The 24,036-nt window shown below is 36.2% G+C and overlaps 1 protein-coding gene and 1 long non-coding RNA gene across 3 annotated transcripts; one reads left to right on the forward strand and one right to left on the reverse strand.

Moving 5' to 3' along the window:
* Positions 1-1,803: 1,803 nt before the first annotated feature.
* LOC134825576 (uncharacterized) lies at positions 1,804-7,598 on the reverse strand. The gene is made up of 11 exons (XM_063837807.1): positions 7,447-7,598; positions 7,155-7,228; positions 4,768-6,953; positions 4,459-4,611; positions 4,223-4,303; positions 3,838-4,048; positions 2,990-3,627; positions 2,779-2,829; positions 2,426-2,565; positions 2,132-2,288; positions 1,804-1,998 (listed from the first exon to the last, which is right to left on the reverse strand). Exons 3-11 carry the CDS (start codon positions 4,937-4,939, stop codon positions 1,850-1,852), a joined length of 1,752 nt encoding a protein of 583 aa, XP_063693877.1. The 5' UTR covers positions 4,940-6,953; positions 7,155-7,228; positions 7,447-7,598; the 3' UTR covers positions 1,804-1,849.
* A 4,679-nt stretch (positions 7,599-12,277) lies between these two features.
* LOC134825221 (uncharacterized) lies at positions 12,278-14,027 on the forward strand. 2 transcript variants are annotated; one of them, XR_010161511.1, is made up of 3 exons: positions 12,278-12,377; positions 12,977-13,125; positions 13,292-14,027. It is a non-coding gene; the product is annotated as an uncharacterized LOC134825221 (long non-coding RNA). The 2 variants fall into 2 exon arrangements; XR_010161512.1 differs by having other exon boundaries at positions 12,977-13,041.
* The last annotated feature ends 10,009 nt before the right edge of the window (positions 14,028-24,036 follow it).

The raw sequence follows: 24,036 nt of genomic DNA on the forward strand, positions 1-24,036 counted from the left end.
CCAGGTTTACTAGTCTGGAAGCGATGTTGCCTACCGTTCCGTATCAGTCTAATGTTCGCTCTGCTAGTGTCCAAGTGACGTCCCATATCCTTGAAATCTTGGTGCAAATCTGTAGTTTCAACTCAATAAAGTAAACTATCTGTATCCGTAAAATATAATTTAATGTCAGTATATTTAATCTTGTGAACGTCATACCAGAATCGATACATTAGCAACTTTCATATTTAATTCCGGTATTATGCTTCCAAAGTTTTAACTATTATTATTACGGGCTTATAATTAAAAAAATAATAATTTGTTCAGTTAGTTGGAAATCATAATTTGGGGTATTATTGTTATTTAGGTATATGATTAACACATGAAACACAGCCCATTGTCGTAAAGATAATTTATTGTCTGCTATCATCAATGTATCAAATCTACATTCAATTATCATTTATAAGCATTCGTAGTCCATTATCATAAATGATCATTTCATTGTCAATAGTCCATAAGACTCTTAATATACTTAATAAATAGACATACAACTGAAGATAATGACTAAATTTCGAATCGCAGTTTGAAAATATCCAAACGAAGGCAGACAATGCGCATTGGGATCCATTTGGTTGATGGTCGCTGAGTTTTTGCATATTCTATCGCGTCTCTGTACTCCACATCCTCCAGCAATGCGTTGATATCTGCATTACTACTGATCCTTTTTGGTGTTTCAAAGATTTTGCTGTTGTTTGAGGGATGAAAAAATTTCAATTGTCCATCAATCCTTTCTTTCAAAATGAATCCAAATGATACATTAACTTTGATCGATCTGCGATAACAAGAAAGAACTCTCTTGATGTTCGATTCGATTTCAGAATCTGTCTCCGTTAGTAATGGGAAATGAAAGATATCTTTCAGTTTTCCTGACTTTGAACCATTCATTGTATGCCAATGATTTTGATAGATTTCTTGAAAGGCAAGCGGGATCTCTGCAAGCGAGCTTTGTAAATTCATTTCTGAGCTAGGTATAATTATTGTGAAGCAAGCTTCTTTCATTTTTAAAAAAATAATATACGGCTAAAAGTTTTGTTAAAATATTAACTTAAAAAAAGTAGTTTGGGATGTTAATTTTAAAAATATACATTTTTATAATAATATAAACATATCTAGCTATTGATTGATCATACATCCTACACTGTTAATGTTTTACTGTTTGGTTTAAAACAATAATTAATCTACTGCTAAAATCAATTAAACAAATAATCAATTAAACAAATAATCGAATAACAAACAAAAATAGATTAATGACATAAAATTGTTTAAAATTAATGGTAACCGTATTCTTGTATAACTTTAAATATTTAGGTAAGTTGTCGAAACACCATCAGCTAGGAGAATCCGTTTACAATAGAAATTTTTCAGACCCTCTTTTGAAGTGTTGTATGTAAGCAATTGATTGTTTTTTAATATAAATCCTCTGTTGGTCTGCAACAATTTACTAGTAATGTCATCGGAATCTTTACTAACCATTTTGTCGTTATCTTTCTCCAGAACTTTCAAGTAATCGTCTCTCGTCAACTTCCAACGCTTACTGATGCCTTTACTACTATATTTATCTAATTTCTCGTCATTGTGGAAGCAGAAGTACGTTTTTGAATTCAATCCAACGAACCCGTGACCACTCCATTCAACTTTGAACAGCCCTAAGATTTAACGATTGAATTTAAAAATAAGTTACTATAATTTTTATATAATGCAACAAAATACCCGCTATAACCCCAATCGATTTACATGACTTAAATTAGAGGTACAGTAATGAAACAAATGATTTGCGTGCGTTTATGCAACAAATGAACATTGAACAAAGCAACTAACCAGGAGTCCTCTTATCGTAAGCAATATTAGCTTTGGTATCTGTCCTAGGGAACCACTTTGTCTTTTCTAACAACCAGACATCCCTCATGTCCTCTTTTATAACCTCGTCCAAAGTGGCAGCGTTGAGTGCCATGTACAGGCTGTCTGAAAAAGCATATTTTAAACTCAATACACGAACAAATATTTTCACTTTTGTGGAGTCAAAAATCTGTGTTTTGACTCCACAACATAATCTTAGACGAACCTTGACTATAGAAGTAAATACTTTATCACAAACCTGTATCCATTTCAAGCAGGCAAAATCGTTTGCGATCGATAAACTTATCTACGACATCGTAGTAAAATCGTAACATGGCCAACTTCGCATATTGATACACAAAGAAACCAAGTTGTAATGGTAAATCATACTTGACCTTCTTGACCTTGGAACGTATCTGAAATAATCGAGTCAAAATATATAATATTGTTTGTGCCTTTAATCATATTATAAATGTGTATTTAAAATAGTTATATACTTATATTGTAGTAATATATAATAAGTATGATCTTAGTCAAATTATGTCGAACTCACTTCGAATGTGTTATCATCATATTGCTCCAAGTCCATGAAAAATGGATCATTCACAGCTTTAGAAGCCTTATCATTGTCCAAAAACTTCACTTTTGAGTGTTTCTCTTTGTTCATTATGCTGTGACCGTACACGCTGTTTCCTGAGTATTTAGTGTCAGTAGAATTACACCGCTCTGTGCTGCCAACCTATCCATTGAAACAATATTACACTACATAAATATATGGATTCAATCTGATATGTCCGAGATTATAAGTTAAATACGGACTTATTTTAAAGATAAGATTACCAGAGATACCATCAGAGATAACTTAAATTGTATTATAACTTCTATTAGGAAACAAGGAATTCTAACCAATAAGTTTAGAAGTATCAGCTACTATCTTCTTGTCAGGATCTTGATCACCTACAGATTCAAGTCAGGAGATGAAAATCATTAATTAGTAATCCAGAATCTTATAATGCTTCACTAAAGTAATGTAACACATTACTGCTTGTTGTGATTGTCTACTAATAATAGTTCATATATAATTCAAATTGTTTGTTAACTAAAACTAAAAACATACCTGCCCGTCGGTCATCAGATACTTCATCGGCAAATGTTTTAAAGCATCGTTTTGGGTTAAACTGAATCAGCTGGTAGATCTTTGTAACTAGCAATCCTTGCTGTAAATACCACCTTAGAAGCGGGGTGATGATCAGTATCTTCTCCCCAAACATTGATCCAATTAGGTAACGTGTTGGTTTAAAATGTTCATCCCGACTTTTTAAGAATGATTGCATGTGCTCCCCAATATCGTTTTCTGTGATCGTAGTATTTTTGAAAATTGGAGTCATTTCAGAAAACTTATCTTTAAGTATCTCTGGTACGTGTATATCACACTCCACAGCTCCAAATATGGTTCCTGCCTCAACTGCTGTAAGTATTTCTGATTGAGTGAGTCTGTATTTCTCTTCAAATGGATACAAGTACTTGTTTACCAACTTTGTTGACAAGGCAGCCTTATCTTCCTTCCATTTACACTCCCATTTTACTTCCAACCTGTACCCATTTTCGGTAATGTACTCGCTTGTCTTTTCTGTTCTCTCAAACCTTTCATCCAATGAAAGCCAACCGTTCTTCTTCTCGTCACGATTATCTTTCTTACAAATTGGGCAGCCGTGAAAGAAACATCCCATAAACTGGTAAACTGTTTTGGTCTCCCTGAAACATAATTTATTAATAATAACAGTAAATAAGTTTTACTGGTCAAATAACTGTTTAAAGTTAATAGCATACCTCACAATAAAGTTAGTCGATAATTTAATGGTTATAAACAGTTTATGGTATAACGGTTCATTGATTATTGCTATTTTGAAAACTTCAATGCATTGACAGAAAAAGCTGACGTAAGGATTAAGCTTATGTGTTCACCTGCAATATCCGTCGACAGGGATCCTTTTGGGTCCAATTTTGTGTTCAGTACCATTTCTTGCATGTGTTATACTTATCTTTTCTTTGTCTTCGATATAACTTAACCATTCAATTGAAACAGCAGAACAAGGACTGGGATATTTTTTGGTGTAGTTGTCTTCCCGTTTTCGCCTTAGATACGGTCCACATGGCATTTCGTCTGCCATACATGCTGGAAAATAAAGGCTTGAGTTACAATCATTGATAAATCAAATACATGATTTGGTATTTCGGTGACGGCAATATTAAAATTTGTTTTCTTTTTACTTGAAAACAAAAAGAAAAAAGTTCTAATCAATCTATTAATATGGTAAATAGTATCTTTATTATTGTTAAACATTATTACCTAAATACAGAGCATTCGCGTCGAAACCAACAATAGCCTTGCAGTCTAATCCGTCACTTCGATGTCGAATCTTTGTAACCCCTGACCAAGAAGGAAATCCGTTATTTTTACATAACCTTTAAGTTAATTACTTAACCATGATTATTAATGTTTGTCATTAAAAATGGACTCAACTTCTAGAAATAAGAAATTTAATAGTTACCACTAATAAAAATGTATTGTGAAATGAAACTTACCGACTTCCTGATATCTATCAAATATAATAGAGGGACCACCGACATTGTTGTTTCTAAATAACTCAACCAAGTCTTTGTTTTGTTTGTTGAACAGATAGAAGACCTCGTCCTGCTTCAGTGTTCTAAACGCGAGCTTTTCAGCAACACCTGGGACTGAAGACCTTTCATTAAATGAGAATTTGAAAAGTATTGAATATAACAATTTTCACTAAAGACAAATCAGTAAAATATTTTTGAGTTTCCAAGAAAAGTAATGCACTACATTATTTTAGATAGCTTACTAAAATTGTATTGGATAGTAGTACTTACCACTCAAGGCTTCTTTAAAAACATCAATTCCCCGTTCTTTGTAATAACCACTCAAGTTTTCAAGTGCAACAATAAATGGTCCGACGTCTAAGTTGTTGTAAAAAGCTAGGTAATCTCTTATACACCAATCATTATCTTGAAACATCGTCATTAACTGTGTGTAGCGGGACATGCCAACACATTTCCCTTCTTCTTTGTGATGGGATCTTTAAAAGATGGAGATCGGCCGATCAATTCAGCCTCTTCGTTACTTAATTTAAGATCCTTAGTCGGCTCCAAAGTGTTCTGATTTTTCAAACTTGAGTAAAATGCCTCGTACTCAGGAAACTGCTTACAGGAAAGCTTATCATAACTATCCAAAAACTCATACGGAAAGTAGGATTTCTGTTGATCAGCTTTGTATGCTTTTAAGAAGGAATCGTAGTTGAAGCCAGGTGCTATGTAGAAAATTATGTCCAGGAACTTGAAATCAGCGGTTTTTATGGTCATATAGGAGGAGCCTTTTTTTATTACATACTTAATGGAGTCTGACTTTACTAAAACAGGAATCAAGTATTTCTTTAAAACATTGAGATCATAACGGGCCCCATTGAATGAGATAACTGGGAGCTCTTCAAGGTAAGACACGAATTGAGCGAGTAAACTTTCGTCACTTATACTTTTGATTACTTCTGCGAATTTTTGTTTAAGAATATCGCTCGATTTCTCACTTATCTGTTTCAAGTATTCTACGAACTGTTCCACCAGTTCTTCTTGCTTCCCATCACCACTAAGTACAAAGCATTGTGGCTCCTCAAACCCTGGAACATTGCTACACACTGACACAGAAACAAGATGGTGTTCTGAAGTGTATTTTGTCTTAACGGTGTCCTCTTGAGAGAAAACCTTACATAGCATACACTCAACATCAAATGTTGCCCGAAAAGGGAACACTCTTAACTTTTGAGGAATAGAAACTCCTCCCTTTTCCAGTTTTTCATAAATACTTTCTTTGACTTCAAATGCTCCCCTACCATAAAACCTTTTTACACCAGCTTCGCAAGTTTTTAGATGCCTATTGAAATGACCATGGTGTCTCCATAAAGCATCACACTTCGGACACCGAAATGATTTTGAGTACAAGTCAATATTTTGATGTAGCTGAAGTGATCCTGAAATAAGTTCATAAGTAATGGATTTTCTCTTTCTAGTGTACTTCTGAAAATGAGATCTGTTACACCGGCCTCAGTCTGCTCATACACTTTGATGGAAACTCCAAAGATACGGGATACCTCTTCAAGTTGATCTAATGTCACTCCCTCAAATTTGATGATTGATGCAGTCGTACAATATTTTTTGAGCAAACCCTTTGCTGCCCCCTCTAATGAATCGATCTTACTTCCATTACGTAAGGCAAGACACCTAAAGAAACATTTCCTATCCGAGTATGGGCGGCCATGCCAAGTTTTCACAAGAGAATATAGACCCTTATTACTTAAGAGATGTTGAGGCAAATCGACGAATGAACCTATAGGAATACCTAGAAGCTTGAAAACATAGAATGATACATTTGTTACTTCAACAAACACCCACTGACTGTTAGGTCGATCAACTGCTTCAATAAGACCAAGATTCTGCAGTTTGTCCAAAGCCAGCTCTTTGTCATTTGAGTTGCGTACTAGTTGCGTTTCTTCAAAGAGTAATTGATTGTTTTGAGAGCTTCGATAGTACGCCAGTTCTCCTGTCACTCGGTTTCTTAAAATAACCCCTAATGAAATGTTAAATTTAAAAGCATTTCGCTGCTCTTTGAAGATAATTTGGAAGTAGTGAGCCAGCTCTAAAGATGATAATTGAACAATCTTGAAGTTGTGTATCGTCCTTATAGATCCACGGCTAACAAACGTGTTTATATGTTTGGCATAGTCTTTATAAATGTCCAAAATATCTTGATCATCTTCACTGTTTGCGTGATTTTCTTCTTCCATTGGGATACTAGAAATATGGTCTTCAGTCATAGAAGTATCATGATCGAAGTTTAAGTTCATTGTATGCTCAACTCTATGTTCTTGGTATTGAGATGATTGAACAGATGCTCCGCAAAAGTCACAGAACTTTCGACATTTACGACCATTTCGGTGGGATTCGAGCTTGTCTGCTCGCTTGATACCACCACACAGGTCGCACTCGACTAGGCGTCTTTTAGGTGCCTGACAAACATGGTACAAAATTTAATTAATTTTTCATTAAGATAAATAAGTGCTTGAAGTTGATTTCTGACAATACTATTTCGTCCTGTAATTTTATGAAATACAACTGATTTTCATTCATTGGACCCCTTTTAAGGAAAAGTCTCGTAATAGAATGTAATACGAAATTTTAGTTGTGCCGAAATTATGCAGATAACTAACCTGTTCCGCTTCTGATGAATCGCTAATTTCCATACAACTTTTGTTTGTTTATATTTTTATTCGTCTCTGTTAACCTAGACAGGAAAATATAAACATACGATTTGTCTTTATCTTTAATCCATTAAATTTAATTTAACATTACAGACTACAATCCGTATCATTTCAAAATGAGCCTAAAATTTATAAAAAAAAATAAATAATACGTCTCTTTGAACAACCTAAATTATTTAAACACAGCACAACCAGTCACGGGAGACCGGTGGCTGAAATTTACTAAATATTAGGCACATACCTGACGTCCTGACGAGACTGGTAACTTCAGTTGAAGAACTACGATACGATTATCAATACAGAAAGACGACAAGGCAACACAATAATAAGGCAAAGGAGTTTTCAACAATTCGACAAGATGTTTCAAATACGAATCAAACAATAGTTTTGAAATGATGAAAACAGTTTTTATACCCAGCGTTGTTTTGTTTGGCTGGCGGATGGTGTGCGGATAAGGAAGTTTTGAACTTCCTTGAACTATTGACATTAAACCCGTAATCGTGTTAGTCCGCTGTTAGATTATAACATGTGACTCACTAGTTTCCTTCCGTAATTGTTTACATTTGTCTAGACACAGCATTAATTGAATATTTGGTGAACAAATAAGGTCAAAAAACCCACAAGGGTTATTTACGCTGTACACTATAATACCAAGACCTTCATTTCCTGTTTTTTTTATTTGGCTGTCAATTCGTCACTCGTTTACCTGCACACATGGAATAAGGAGGTTTAATGTTTCTGAACAAGGTGGCCAATTACTCATATTAGCTTATTAGTGACAATCACTACTTCCCCTTATAATTATTATCGGCCCAGTGTAGGTTTCTTTGAGAGGACGGGGTAGTTTCCGGTTGTACGTCATGTATAGATTCTGGTATAACGTTCTCAAGGTCTAATATACTGACATTAAATCATGTTTTACGGATACAGATAGTTTACTATATTGGGTTGGAACTGCCGATCTGTATAAAGACTATCAGGATATGGCCAGTCATTTTGACACTAGTAATTATCCCACGGTTCATTCATTGTTGCGTTTAAGTTTAACTAACAAGACAGTTCCGGGCTCAATGAAGAATGAATTTGATAATTCACAATTGCCTTTAATTATTCCTGTGGAATTAATTTATCAGATAAAATATTATCTGCGATTTTTGAAATGTTTACATTTGCCTTTATTTATTCCTGTGGAATTAATTTATCAGATAAAATATTCTTAACCTTATTTACCTTTATTTATTCCGGCGGAATTTATTTATCAGATAAAATATTCCGGCGGAATTAATTTATCAGATAAAATATTCCGGCGGAATTAATTTATCAGATAAAATATTCCGGCGGAATTAATTTATCAGATAAAATATTCCGGCGGAATTAATTTATCAGATAAAATATTCCGGCGGAATTAATTTAACAGATAAAATATTCCGGCGGAATTAATTTATCAGATAAAATATTCCGGCGGAATTAATTTATCAGATAAAATATTCCGGCGGAATTAATTTATCAGATAAAATATTCCGTGCGATTTTTAGAATATTCACAATTGCCTTTAATTATTCCTGCGGAATTAATTTATCAGATAAAATATTCGCAACTATTCAAAAGGAATTAAGAAATGTTCGCATCTGTTCACAGGAACTTATAAATGTTCGCATCTGTTCAAAGGGAATGAATAAATGTTCGCATCTGTTCACAAGATCTTATAAATGTTCGCATCTGTTCACAGGAACTTATAACTGATCTAAGACGCTTCTAATATTTCACATGGAATTAATTTTTGTAAGATTTTATAAAATTGATAATTATTTTATAATTTTGTATGTCATCTCGTATTAACTTTGAGCAAATTAAAGAGTAAACATATTCTAATGAAACACATCTGTTCTAGATAGCCGAAATCTGTTGTTTTCTATTCTTATTCGCTCTCAAAGACCAGTTGAGAACAGATTGAGAACCGTTTCCTTTGATGTGAAGGATTATCTTCCTGTTGTACGTCACTATTGGGCTCATTAATGGCTGATTGGGATATAATCAGGGTGAATTCTTCCTGTTAACGTTATAATAACATCCTGTTAGGATTAAAATCACTGCAGTCCTCTAGGTTAATACCGTTTCCTTTGATACTAATTAGGGTTAATTTCCTGTTGTACGTCATGATTGGGCTAATTAATGGCTGATTGGGATATAATTAGGGTTAATCCTTCCTGTTAACGATTATAATAACATCCTGTTAGGATTAAAATCATCACAGCCGAGCCCTCTAGGTTAATACCGTTTCCTTTGGCATGAATTAGGGTTAATTTCCCGTTGTACGTCATGATTGGGCTAATTAATGACTGACTGGGATATAATTAGGGTTAATCCTACCTGTTAACGACTATAATAACATCCTGTTGGGGTTATAATCCCTGTGTCCCTCTAGGTTAGTACTGTTTCCTGTATCGGTTACTTTGAGAGGAAGGTTAGTTTCCTGTTGTACGTCATGATTAGAGTAATTGATGTCTAATTGGGCTATAATTAGGGTTAATACCTCCTGTTAATGTCATAATTACATCCTGTTAGGGTTATAATCCCTGTGTCCCTCTAGGTTAGTACTGTTTCCTGTATCGGTTACTTTGAGAGGAGGGTTAGTTTCCTGTTGTACGTCATTATGAGAGTAATTGATGTCTAATTGGGCTATAATTAGGGTTAATACCTCCTGTTAATGTCATAATTACATCCTGTTAGGGTTATAATCCCTGTGTCCCTCTAGGTTAGTACTGTTTCCTGTATCGGTTACTTTGAGAGGAGGGTTAGTTTCCTGTTGTACGTCATGATTAGAGTAATTGATGTCTAATTGGGCTATAATTAGGGTTAATACCTCCTGTTAATGTCAAAATTACATCCTGTTAGGGTTATAATCCCTGTGTCCCTCTAGGTTAGTACTGTTTCCTGTATCGGTTACTTTGAGAGGAGGGTTAGTTTCCTGTTGTACGTCATGATTAGAGTAATTGATGTCTAATTGGGCTATAATTAGGGTTAATACCTCCTGTTAATGTCATAATTACATCCTGTTAGGGTTATAATCCCTGTGTCCCTCTAGGTTAGTACTGTTTCCTGTATCGGCTACTTTGAGAGGAGGGTTAGTTTCCTGTTGTACGTCATGATTAGAGTAATTGATGTCTAATTGGGTTATAATTAGGGTTAATACCTCCTGTTAATGTCATAATTACATCCTGTTAGGGTTATAATCACTGCGTCCCTCTAGGTTAGTACTGTTTCCTGTATCGGTTACTTTGAGAGGAAGGGTGAGTTTCCTGTTGTACGTCATGATTAGAGTAATTGATGTCTAATTGGGCTATAATTAGGGTTAATACTTCCTGTTAGGCTGATAATCACTTCCTGTTAGGGTTATAATCACTTCCTGCCCCGGTTCGGTCCAAAATGTTGGTTGAACGGTCCCTACATTACTACTGAGCGGTCAAATCTTAAAGATCATGTTTACTTCTTAATGCACAGCTATGATACATACAGAGTTGACATGTGAACTCTACCCTGTATCTCGCCCATTTCTAGGTCAGTTAAATTCTACCGATGGATCACATCACTAATTATACGTCACTGATTAGTGACATGATCAGATCTCCATGGGACCCTAATAATTGGGGGACCTGGAAGTCGGCCTCCTGCTTCAGCTGGACTTTGCTAGATGAGGTTGTACTGACATAAAAGTGGGCATATATTATAGTCGACGGGTACTGAAATGAGCTTAACTAGAGATAGCTGCCCGGCGGGTTGTTTGTGATTTCTAAGATGAGCTGATGAGTGATGGTGCTGGTTCATAAATGCGGTAGTGTTGAACCTTTGTTGTATTTTTAAGCGCAAGATATATTTAAAAATCATGTTTTAAAAATAAATATCTCAAAAACTATGCACTATAGACCCCATACTGCTTCATAGCTTGTATATAAATATCAATATGGCCATTCTGCTGTTGTGGTTATCTTGAAAGTCCTACAATATTCAGGAGCTGAGATGGATAGAAAAATCTTATATTTGCGCCTGAGGGCAATGTAGAAATTTTACTACCTAGGCCAGGGTTGGACTACTGATAAACGTGGGCACCCAAAATCAAATTATTCTAGCCCAGAATGACCTTTAGACCTTACGAATTTTACTCGACCGTGTCGAGTAAAACTTTATACATTGATGTGCCTACTTGACTTAACCTAGCTGCTAGGGAAGTTTTTTGTTTGTTAATGCGCTTCAGTAAATTATATCAGTTTTTCTCATTTTTATCCAAAAGTAAGTCCTGGAGAGCTTCAGCACCTTAATAGTGTCAATATAAACTTACATATTGCGGTAATTTTAAACCCAAAGTTAAGTTTCTACGGCCTTCAGAAGCTGAGATAAAAATTTCTCACATACGCGCCTAATATGAAATATGGGCGTGGTTCCCCAAGGCTGAACTAATGGCTCAACATGCCCAATTAATTGAATTAAGTTACTTATATAACCTATTTAACTTGATTCAGCAGTTTAAATACACACTAAACACCTCCCTGCTGCTAGAGTAAACAACTTCGAATTTTCCGAATTTTCCGCCAAAAATTGTGTAAATGGGCGTGGTCAGGGTGCCACTACACTTTTATTTACCCAAAATTTATTTCATTATGTTCTAGTAATACTGATGGCATCATATCAAGCCATTTAGAGACCCCCATCAAATATTATAGGCAAATTTCAATAATTTTGGGAAAATTTTCCCACGCTTTAAAAAGGGCGTGGTCACGGGTTTAAACAAACATAAAAAATTATCCACCCAAATTTTTTTTGAAGTAGAGACCCTAGGGAGCACAAATAACATCTCAAACCTTCTAAACTCGCTAAGTTGTGCCAGGTTTTGACCAGATACTTTATTAAACCTTGTTAGGCAGCTGTTAATAGTAAGTACAAGAAGTGAAATATATTCTTCTCGTTTAAATTTTTCTATAAACTGTAGAAACTGTTCAATAATTATTATTTCATGAAATGTGATCATTTCGACTTTTACGTTCCGAACACGAAATGTGGTGTTTACCAAAAACTACATAATACCAGATTTTTGTCACTCGACCATTTCAGAATCCAGGAACGAGCCTCATGATATTGAAACGAAGATCACAAGAAAAGACACAGACCTCCGCCACTGTAAGATACTGCTGTAACCAGACATTTTAAGCTATCTTAATGAACAATTTGACGAGTAATAGTATCAACCTACTACTGAAGATGGTAAACATTGTACACACTACAACAGTAGAACCGGTGTCCTTTTTAACATTTTAAGAAATGCAACCGATTGATAAATGGAATCGGATTAATCATTTTAAACTTTTTCATAAATCTGCATGTATTGCTATTATATCATACTAGTGTAACCCGGCCTTCAGCCGGGATTTCACTGCCGCAGTTAAAAAGGGTAGGAGTAATTACCCGCTGAGTCAAAACCCGCATTAGGTGACCCAATAGTTTCTTAAACAATAACAAATAATCTCATAACCAGTTATTTTTTGTGGATAATTAAGTCATTATTAGCCATGAGGCACCACATTCCATGATCATAAGGTCTGAACACCGACTATTACACCTCTTCACTCCCGTCTTGAACCGCTTTCCATTTTTACTTAAATCGTTATAGAAATTAACCCTTGTTAACTCCGCACCACACCCGCCTATTATATTTGAAAACACGCATATATTTACCAAAAACTACATAATAACAAATTTTTGTCACTCGACCATTTCAGAATCCAGGAACGAACCTCATGATATTGAAACGAAGATCACGAGAAAAAAATAGACCTCCGCCACTGTGAGATACTGCTGTAACCAGAAATTTTAAGCTATCTTAATGAACAATTTGACTAGTAATAGTATCAACCTACTACTGAAGATGGTAAACATTGTACACACTACAACAGTAGAACCGGTGTCCCTTTTAACATTTTAAGAAATGCACAACCGATTGATAAATGGAACCGGATTAATCATTTTAAACGTTTTCATAAATAGATAAATCTGCATGTATTGCTATTATATCACATTATAACAATGTATTTCAGACCCTTACTCAGTAGGAACGAACCTTTCAACTGATAAAACAAAATGTGAACCCTTTGTAAACCTTTTTAGCCAGCTGTGATAGTAAGTACAAAAAGTGAAAAATATTCTTCTCGTTTAAATTTTTCTACAAACTGTTCAATAATTATTATTTCATGAAATGTGATCATTTCTACTTTTACGTTCCAAACACGAACTGTGGTGTTTACCAAAGACTATTATATATATAATACCAGATTTTTGTCACTCGACCATTTCAGAATCCAGGAACGAGCCTCATGATATTGAAACAAAGATCACGAGAAAAGACACAGACCTCCGCCACTGTGAGATACTGCTGTAACCAGACATTTTAAGCTATCTTAATGAACAATTTGACTAGTAATAGTATCAACATACCACTGAAGATGGTAAACATTGTACACGTACCGAACAGTAGAACCGGTGTCCCTTTTAACATTTTAAGAAATGCAACCGATTGATAAATGGAATCGGATTTTTTTGAGAGATATAACTTTAAATCATATTGAACGTTTTTATAAATCGGCATTCAACGAGAAATTTTGAGATTTATTTTGAAATTTAAAAAATAAATGTTGTGTGAAGTGTGATTATTTTTCTTTAAGTGTATATTATTACTTACCATTTTTAACTGGTGTTTTTTTAAATAAGAAATTTAAATACATTTTTACTTTACAATTTACATTACTTTTTTAAAGTAATAATTTAAAAGCACATAGTTTTCTTACTTTTGACTTTTCAGTTTTACATTACTTCGTTGGTAATGACTATGATTTGTTTCAAACAGATGCAATAATTAAATGTGTAATATCACAACTCTCTTTCGAATAAAACATTTCAGCAAGGCCTTAAAATAATACATCACAATGCTGGCAAGCATTACCGTCGTCCTTATATTCACAATACTATTTACCCCCTATACTATTATATCTCCTTTATTGTTTTCCAGGCATTAAGACTTTTTCGAAAGTAGTTCAGCAGGTACATTTAAGTTCAAAACATTCTAATTCAATGTTAAAGATGACAGGAATAAAAAATAGTTATATGGAGGTTTTTAAGAAATTTGCGCAAAATACGCGCCAGCATGTTATACGAAATTAGGTAAAAAACCCAAAATCGCCATATTCAGGTGCCTTAAAAACCATGTTAAAATTGAGTTAGAGATCTGAAACTTTGCAGGGCGTCTAGACCTTGTCCAAGTCGACAGTAAAAAAAATTTCATGTTTCAGGAGTATCGGGAAGTAGGTTTTCTGGAACCCCTGTTTTACAACAGATTGTCGTGAAGATATATAATAATATGTATAGACGCTTTTTGCAGTCAATTGTAGCCTACATTTAAGTGTCCGTAGATTCAAAAGTATAAAAGATACAGTCATTTCGAACCACAGGTTTTAAATATAATCGTTTATACTTTACTTTATTTTATATTGAAAAATAATTTATCATCATCATCATCACTTGATGACGTCATCAATTTAAGTGTTTTTAAAACTTGATTTTTGACAAAACAACAACTTTTCAAATCGATTTTACACCATTAAAGAGTAATTTTATTCAAAATCTGAGGAAATTTTTACCTTAGATAATTGTTCAAGCATTCTAAAAATCTACCGGAAAAGTTTCCTACCTTACTCCTTCATAAAGATATTTGCTATTGAAGTTAGTGCTTTTTTGAAGAATAATTTTATAAAAACACAAAAGTTGTGAATTAGTATTCTCTGGTGTTGGGCTATCCCTTGGGTTGTGGAGCTCAATTTTGCTTCTTAAAGGTGTAAATTGTGTTATAGGCTAGTTTTAAAGTTAAAAATCGAAAAGTTGCACACGTGGGGACACGCCCAAATTGATTTAAAATAGCTAAAATCACTAAAAATTTTGATTTTCACGATTTTTATCAACTTTGGAGTCCCGTTGTGATCCAAGTTCTTTTTGAAATCTTCTGAAACTTTGCATGCTTATCAAACTATATATTAAATACCACTATGCAAAAATTTACGGTGATTTAATATTGTATGCGCACGCAACGTCCGCTCAAAGTTTGCACGTGCGAAAGGTGAGAATTTTGCTCATTCGTGATTTCGAATATATTCTGCTTTCCACGATATTTAAATGGCATTATATATGAATTTAATGCCAACTTGAATGAGTAAAAAGTGCCATATTCAGTCGGTTATCGACAGATATACCTAACTAAACACAAGGAAACGTTTTCAAAGGCAGAATTTCGAAATCGTCGAAATTACCTCCTTGTTAATGAAGTTTCGACTAGCTGTGTAAATTATCCTGACATTATAATCAAAAAGAGATGATATTTGACCAAAACCCATAATCATGGGTAGAGTGTACCGCTGCCAGTGTCTCTCTTTTCCAAACAAAAGGAAATGATATTAATTTGAGGAACAGTCCGCTAATGCAAATTGATACCGAGAATGAAATCGGTCGCTCGCTTTTTCCATTCGATCACGGCTCACGAATTGTAATAAAGCTTATTGATTTGAAAAAGCGAGCGACCGATTTCATTCTCGGTATCAATTTGCATTAGCGGACTGTTCCTCAAATTAATATCATTTCCTTTTGTTTGGAAAAGAGAGACACTGGCAGCGGTACACTCTACCCATGATTATGGGTTTTGGTCAAATCATATATATATGATAAACAAATAAATAATTGAACAAGGTACTGTAAGTGCTTCTAAACTCACCATTTAAACAAAATGCCACTATAAGATCCAAAATTAGTGGCTCACGACATGAACTTATTGGCCAAAATTAAAGAGTGAGAAAATATTCTGTTTAAATCATTTATGGCAGAAAGCGACCACAATGTTGTGTAATTTACTATTTGATAATGTCAACGAAATACTATTTAGATTATTATGCTAATTATTTTTAATTTACTAATTTTGTTAATTATAATAATTTTGCTAATTATAATAATTTTTTTAGTTATACTAATTTTGCTAATTATACTAATTTTGCTAATTATGTTGATTTTGATAATTATACTTATTCTGATAATTTCACCTGATTTTTTTGTGAAACTTGGTTTCAAGATAGCAGTTGACCAACAAACTAGGACCGCGGTGACCGAACTTTTGAGGGAGTCCCGGACCCCAACAGCCAAACGGTGCCCGCAGGGCAGCCACGCCCATATTTGGTCCAAATTAGGCCCAATTTAGCCAAATACCCTGAATATGCCTGGTGTCAAGTCCTTCAATGACTGACGCCGTGCTCCTTGTGTACCTCATTGTTCCAGCTTCAACAACAGTAATATATTCGGGTAGAGATATACTTACCAAATCATTTACTATTTTATAGAAGAGCGTAATTGAATTATGGATGAACTTAGATCTAATAGGTAGAATTTTAAGCTCCTTCTGCTTCTCATAGAATACAATATCACTATAGTGATCAAACTGTTGTCCATTGATCCATTTGATCGCTCTGATCGCTTTGATCAACTGCTATCTTAAAGTTTAGCTCTACTCTCTTTCCCTCTTTGGTAGTTTTGTCTTTAGAATGACCGGCTACAGCTTTCAGTAGGGAAGCTGTATAAATAATTGGGGGGAACATTTAAAACAACGTAGATTAGGAGTTATCTACAAATCTCCAGAAAAGTCATTTTGGGCCGATCAAAAGTTTGCAACTTTAACTTTGCAGATTCCTTACTATGATTGGCTGAATTGTGTCACGTGCTGGCTGCTTGAAGATTGGAATGCGCCCCGCGTGCAAATCATGCTTAATGTCGCGCGCGAGGTCAAACCGTCTGTTTAAATTAAACCACCTCTAGTACCACCCGAGCGTACTAAATCACTCTACAGTCGATCTTCGAGATTGTTCTAAAAGGGCCCCCGACAGTTGAAACCAACTTCAATCGATGTATTTTCGGACGCTGATTCCGAATCACCCCCCATGACATAGGGTTAAAATGCTCCCCTGACGAGATACAGGCGAAAAACTGTCTCGATCACGTGATATGACCGTATAAGGAAGTTAAAATTAAACCACCTCTAGTACCACCCGAGCGTACTAAATCACTCTACAGTACCACCACCAGCCAGTAACTTTTGCTGGGAGTTCTTTAAATGAGATCATTCTGGAAATTGGCGACGACCTTCCAATAGGACTTTCACAACTGTCCGAAAAATTTGATGGATATCGGAGTTGATATAGTGATCAAAATGGGGCAAAATACGATGCTTTTAGCTGTAACATAATGTCTGATGGTTGGATATGCTTTAAATTTTTCGGACACTTTCCTTGTAAGTCTATGAGTAAGCTTACCAATTTTTGTTGCAATTGGAGGTTGGGAAGGATACTCAATATTTGGAGGACTTCGCCGCTTCGACGCGCCGCGCGAACTAGCATTTTTGCTTCGCGTCGTCGATCGTTGCTCTGCTTCGCAAAGAAACGATCTCGACGGATTGACATCGTCAATCAACTCAGTATCTATTTGTTTGAAGAAAACTGTGCTGGCCGAAATTAGCTACAGTCGGCACGCGCGGCTCACTGTCGATGGCGCACTACCTAGTTAAACTAAAAATACTCTTGCACAATTGTAACTGCAGTTTTACAGAACTCTAAATACTTAATGAACACACTTGCACTTGCAGTTGATTGACGATGTCAACCCTTCCTAGCTCGGCGCGACCCAGTGGTGCATCTCGCCGATCTACGGAAGGTTGCGAGAAGCATTATTGGATGCGCGCGCGACCCAGTAGTGCATCGCGCTACAACATGGGTGTTTCTAACAACATGGGTGTTTCTAACCTATGCAAAGGTTAGACTAGCCATCTCTACAACAAAGGAAAGGCTCTAATAGCCTCTACTAACCTTAGAACCGCAGCATAACCGCTTTTCCCACAAGCAAATAACACCTTCCGCAGGAAACTAACACGCCCACATGACGTGTGACCCCAGGATTTGGTTTTGGATCAGACACTCAAAACAACGATAGAGGAGCGGTCTACACGCTCACAGGCTACCATGTCTCGTGTAACCCCAGGATTTTACACGTTCACAGGCTACCACGCCTCGTGTACCCCCAAGATTTAACACGCTCACAGGCTAACACGTCTCGTGTAACCCTAGGACTCTAACACTTAACAGACTCTAACACGCTCACAGGCTTCCACGTCTCGTGTACCCTAGGATTTGGTTTTGGATCGGACACTCAAAACAACGATAGAGGAGCGGTCTACACGCTCACAGGCTACCATGTCTCGTGTAACCCTAAGACTCTAACACTTAACAGACTCTAACACGCTCACAGGCTTCCACGTCTCGTGTACCCTAAGATTTGGTTTTGGATCGGACACTCAAAACAACGATAGAGGAGCGGTATACAGTGACGTTACAGGAACATAGCATACTCCTACGAGTAGCACGTAGCAGGCCATGACCTCCCCTGGAAGTCCCTGTCTCTCCGTCGTTAACCCGGCGGGGTTGCACCAGGGGCAGTGGTAACAGAACTTCAAGACTCTCGGAGTCTGTTGTCGATATCTATGTTTAATTGTTAATATATTTATGGTATATAATTTGGGAGTCTCTCTCTCCGGCAGCAGGAGTTGGAGAATGGGGACGAGTTGTGAAAGCCACCGTAAGGAAGGCTTACTGTCGACGCCGACCTTGTAGGTTTACAACCTACCAGGACGCGCGCCGAGTTGGACTCGTCGACGACTCGACGGTCCTGGAACAGGACCGTCGTTTATATGGAACAGATATTTTACGAGTATCACCCGTTAACGCCGACCAATCAAAAGAAGAACAATGGTCAATGTCAAATGTCAATCCTTCGCAGTTCGGCTTGGACATTGCTCTATCCAGAGCCCTTGCGCTTGCAGTAGCGCGCGCTCGCAGTGGCGCGAAAGCACATAGTTAGGTGAAGCTTGGACATGGCTCAGTGGACAATCATGGTATATCGCGCGTTGTAGCGCGATGCGTTACTTATATACTGTGCCGCGCACTCAATGAGGCTTATCACCAATCACAGCAAGATCGGCTACTGTGCCGCGCCGAGCTGCAATGAATTGACATCAATCGTCAATTAAATCGCGCGTTGACGTATTTTTGATTTTACTCTTCTAAATTTCTTCGAAGTAGCGCGCGCCGCTCGCGCTTTCTTCTCGAAATGTGCTACGAAGTAGCGCGCGCCGGGCTATACTAGTCCATTAACGATGGACAAGAGTGTCACTATCAGCCGTTAACAATGGGCCGCGCATAAAATAATGTTGCAGGTAAGCTGTTAGCGTTACATGTTGAACCTAAATCTCAGTGAAAATGAAACACAATCATTTGCTTTGCAAATCTTAAGAACTTAGCCTACACATTACAATTAGTATGACGCCTGAAATTTTCACAACATTTAACATTGAAAATAAGTTATACTTATAAATAGGTTTTTAATCATCATCCAAAGTCCTTTGATTCCTGATGTACATATTTTTACAATAATTGTTGACGTTTTAAAATACCGCCAAAACTTGCGGCAGAAAAATTAATAAAAATATAAAAATTAATCCTTCTTCCAGAAGGTTAAATTAAGTTTTGTAGCCAAATAAAATCATAGACCTACCCAGCATCAGTATATTGTGATCAAATAAGTAACAACGAAACATTATACATATATAAGCGTTAAACGCGATAAGTTATACACGGCGCATGGTCTGTAACCACAGCGGCCGATCTGGATATTTAAAATGATCAGAGATTAAGGAGTAACCCCACTCTCAGCCTCACAACTTTATCATTATGAATGAGACGGTAACTATTTAACAGCCAATCTGAATATTGAATCAAACCTCAATAATGGGTGGTAATGAAATTGACGTAACTAACACGTCTTGATATGAAGATTGAGCTTGTAAAATGATGGTAACGAAATATGATAATTTAAGTAACAGTAACAGTAATAACACGGTACCCTACGTCACGAATAATTCCGGAGTAAAAGTTTGTGATTTAAGGAAGAACCCTATCTCAAACCTATACTTCACACTAGATAACGAACAGAATGATCCAGAATTAAAGTAGAAATCTGTAGGTTCTATACATGGAGGGTATAAAACATATTTTCAACTATTATTTATGCCATATTAAACTCGCAGGTGCATTAATTCTGGAGCACCCTGTATCATATAACCATTCGTGGCCTTTTGGAAGGAACAAAATTGAAATAGACAAATCTCTGTTATCATGGTATTAGTACTTTGGAGGTCAATATTTCACATATTCTTAAAGGGGCAGCTCCTCAACATGATCACGTGACAATAATAATACACAACGAAAACTAGAACCAATTAAACAGCTTGCCGCAGTACCGAACAGAGTAAACACTCTCATTCCCAGGATCTATAAATAGATCTTTCAGACTCTTAGCACGAAGACATTATAATCAATCGGAATGAAAAGTTCTCAGATTTGGCTATATTATTTAACATTTTTGCTTGATCACTTTGAATCCAAAACGAACGGAATAACGATGAGGCTTTACAATCAACATGATGTGAAGGTATCTGACACGCGATCACTCCGCATCAACAGAAGTGTCACAGTCGCCGGAAGAGCCTCGAGAAGTTTCCACATCCGAGAGTGAGTTTCTCTCCAGGCTCAGCACGCTCGTGTCCTGCGCGTCGCTCAAGTCTTGTGAGTTAACTGATAAGTTAAGTTCGAACGAAATAATTCGTTAAGTTAATTCAAAAGCAAATTGGCAAGAAGTGGTGCTCACGGTCTCACTTAACGTCACTTATCGCTCAGTTAAGAGCGACCATGGTCTTAAGCGACAGACAGCCTGCAGGCATATGATCCAAATACGAAATATCCTTGTGTTCGGCATTTAATAGCCCTAATTGGTTACTTCGTATAGGTGAAAGAGCCGGGCACTCGATCGTGCGCGGCGGATCATACAACGTATGACAACTCGGCCGGGCTAGTCCATATTTAACAATGGACAATAGCGCGACTCTTCGACGGTATAACTATAATATTTGGAACAAATATTTCACGAGTATCCCCGTTAACACATGGGCCGCGCATGAAATAATGTTGCAGGTAAGACTAAGCTGTTGTTGAACCTAAATCTCAGTGAAAATGAAACACAATCATTTGCTTTGCAAATCTTAAGAACTTAGCCTACACATTACAATTAGTATGACGCCTGAAATTTTCACAACATTTAACATTGAAAATAAGTTATACTTATAAATAGGTTTTTAATCATCATCCAAAGTCCTTTGATTCCTGATGTACATATTTTTACAATAATTGTTGACGTTTTAAAATACCGCCAAAACTTGCGGCAGAAAAATTAATAAAAATATAAAAATTAATCCTTCTTCCAGAAGGTTAAATTAAGTTTTGTAGCCAAATAAAATCATAGACCTACCCAGCATCAGTATATTGTGATCAAATAAGTAACAACGAAACATTATACATATATAAGCGTTAAACGCGATAAGTTATACACGGCGCATGGTCTGTAACCACAGCGGCCGATCTGGATATTTAAAATGATCAGAGATTAAGGAGTAACCCCACTCTCAGCCTCACAACTTTATCATTATGAATGAGACGGTAACTATTTAACAGCCAATCTGAATATTGAATCAAACCTCAATAATGGGTGGTAATGAAATTGACGTAACTAACACGTCTTGATATGAAGATTGAGCTTGTAAAATAATGGTAACGAAATATGATAATTTAAGTAACAGTAACAGTAATAACACGGTACCCTACGTCACGAATAATTACGGAGTAAAAGTTTGTGATTTAAGGAAGAACCCTATCTCAAACCTATACTTCACACTAGATAACGAACAGAATGATCCAGAATTAAGGTAGAAATCTGTAGGTTCTATACATGGAGGGTATAAAACATATTTTCAACTATTATTTATGCCATATTAAACTCGCAGGTGCATTAATTCTGGAGCACCCTCATGTATCATATAACCATTCGTGGCCTTTTGGAAGGAACAAAATTGAAATAGACAAATCTCTGTTATCATGGTATTAGTACTTTGGAGGTCAATATTTCACATATTCTTAAAGGGGCAGCTCCTCAACATGATCACGTGACAATAATAATACACAACGAAAACTAGAACCAATTAAACAGCTTGCCGCAGTACCGAACAGAGTAAACACTCTCATTCCCAGGATCTATAGATAGATCTTTCAGACTCTTAGCACGAAGACATTATAATCAATCGGAATGAAAAGTTCTCAGATTTGGCTATATTATTTAACATTTTTGCTTGATCACTTTGAATCCAAAACGAACGGAATAACGATGAGGCTTTACAATCAACATGATGTGAAGGTATCTGACACGCGATCACTCCGCATCAACAGAAGTGTCACAGTCGCCGGAAGAGCCTCGAGAAGTTTCCACATCCGAGAGTGAGTTTCTCTCCAGGCTCAGCACGCTCGTGTCCTGCGCGTCGCTCAAGTCTTGTGAGTTAACTGATAAGTTAAGTTCGAACGAAATAATTCGTTAAGTTAATTCAAAAGCAAATTGGCAAGAAGTGGTGCTCACGGTCTCACTTAACGTCACTTATCGCTCAGTTAAGAGCGACCATGGTCTTAAGCGACAGACAGCCTGCAGGCATATGATCCAAATACGAAATATCCTTGTGTTCGGCATTTAATAGCCCTAATTGGTTACTTCGTATAGGTGAAAGAGCCGGGCACTCGATCGTGCGCGGCGGATCATACAACGTATGACAACTCGGCCGGGCTAGTCCATATTTAACAATGGACAATAGCGCGACTCTTCGACGGTATAACTATAATATTTGGAACAAATATTTCACGAGTATCCCCGTTAACACATGGGCCGCGCATGAAATAATGTTGCAGGTAAGACTAAGCTGTTGTTGAACCTAAATCTCAGTGAAAATGAAACACAATCATTTGCTTTGCAAATCTTAAGAACTTAGCCTACACATTACAATTAGTATGACGCCTGAAATTTTCACAACATTTAACATTGAAAATAAGTTATACTTATAAATAGGTTTTTAATCATCATCCAAAGTCCTTTGATTCCTGATGTACATATTTTTACAATAATTGTTGACGTTTTAAAATACCGCCAAAACTTGCGGCAGAAAAATTAATAAAAATATAAAAATTAATCCTTCTTCCAGAAGGTTAAATTAAGTTTTGTAGCCAAATAAAATCATAGACCTACCCAGCATCAGTATATTGTGATCAAATAAGTAACAACGAAACATTATACATATATAAGCGTTAAACGCGATAAGTTATACACGGCGCATGGTCTGTAACCACAGCGGCCGATCTGGATATTTAAAATGATCAGAGATTAAGGAGTAACCCCACTCTCAGCCTCACAACTTTATCATTATGAATGAGACGGTAACTATTTAACAGCCAATCTGAATATTGAATCAAACCTCCATAATGGGTGGTAATGAAATTGACGTAACTAACACGTCTTGATATGAAGATTGAGCTTGTAAAATGATGGTAACGAAATATGATAATTTAAGTAACAGTAACAGTAATAACACGGTACCCTACGTCACGAATAATTACGGAGTAAAAGTTTGTGATTTAAGGAAGAACCCTATCTCAAACCTATACTTCACACTAGATAACGAACAGAATGATCCAGAATTAAAGTAGAAATCTGTAGGTTCTATACATGGAGGGTATAAAACATATTTTCAACTATTATTTATGCCATATTAAACTCGCAGGTG

Source organism: Bolinopsis microptera, chromosome 13, assembly GCF_026151205.1.
Source record: "Bolinopsis microptera isolate Bmic1 chromosome 13, MBARI_Bmic_1.0, whole genome shotgun sequence".
NCBI lineage: Eukaryota > Metazoa > Ctenophora > Tentaculata > Lobata > Bolinopsidae > Bolinopsis > Bolinopsis microptera.

Bases quoted from the DNA above. Each gene is read 5' to 3' on its own strand.
- LOC134825576 (XM_063837807.1), bottom strand. From the start codon at position 4,939: ATGTCCCGCTACACACAGTTAATGACGATGTTTCAAGATAATGATTGG. The intron at 2,566-2,778 runs GTTAGAATTCCT...CTAAATACTCAG, and splicing joins TGATACTTCTAAACTTATTG to GAAACAGCGTGTACGGTCAC. The intron at 1,999-2,131 runs GTTTGTGATAAA...ATGCTTTTTCAG, and splicing joins CCTGCTTGAAATGGATACAG to ACAGCCTGTACATGGCACTC.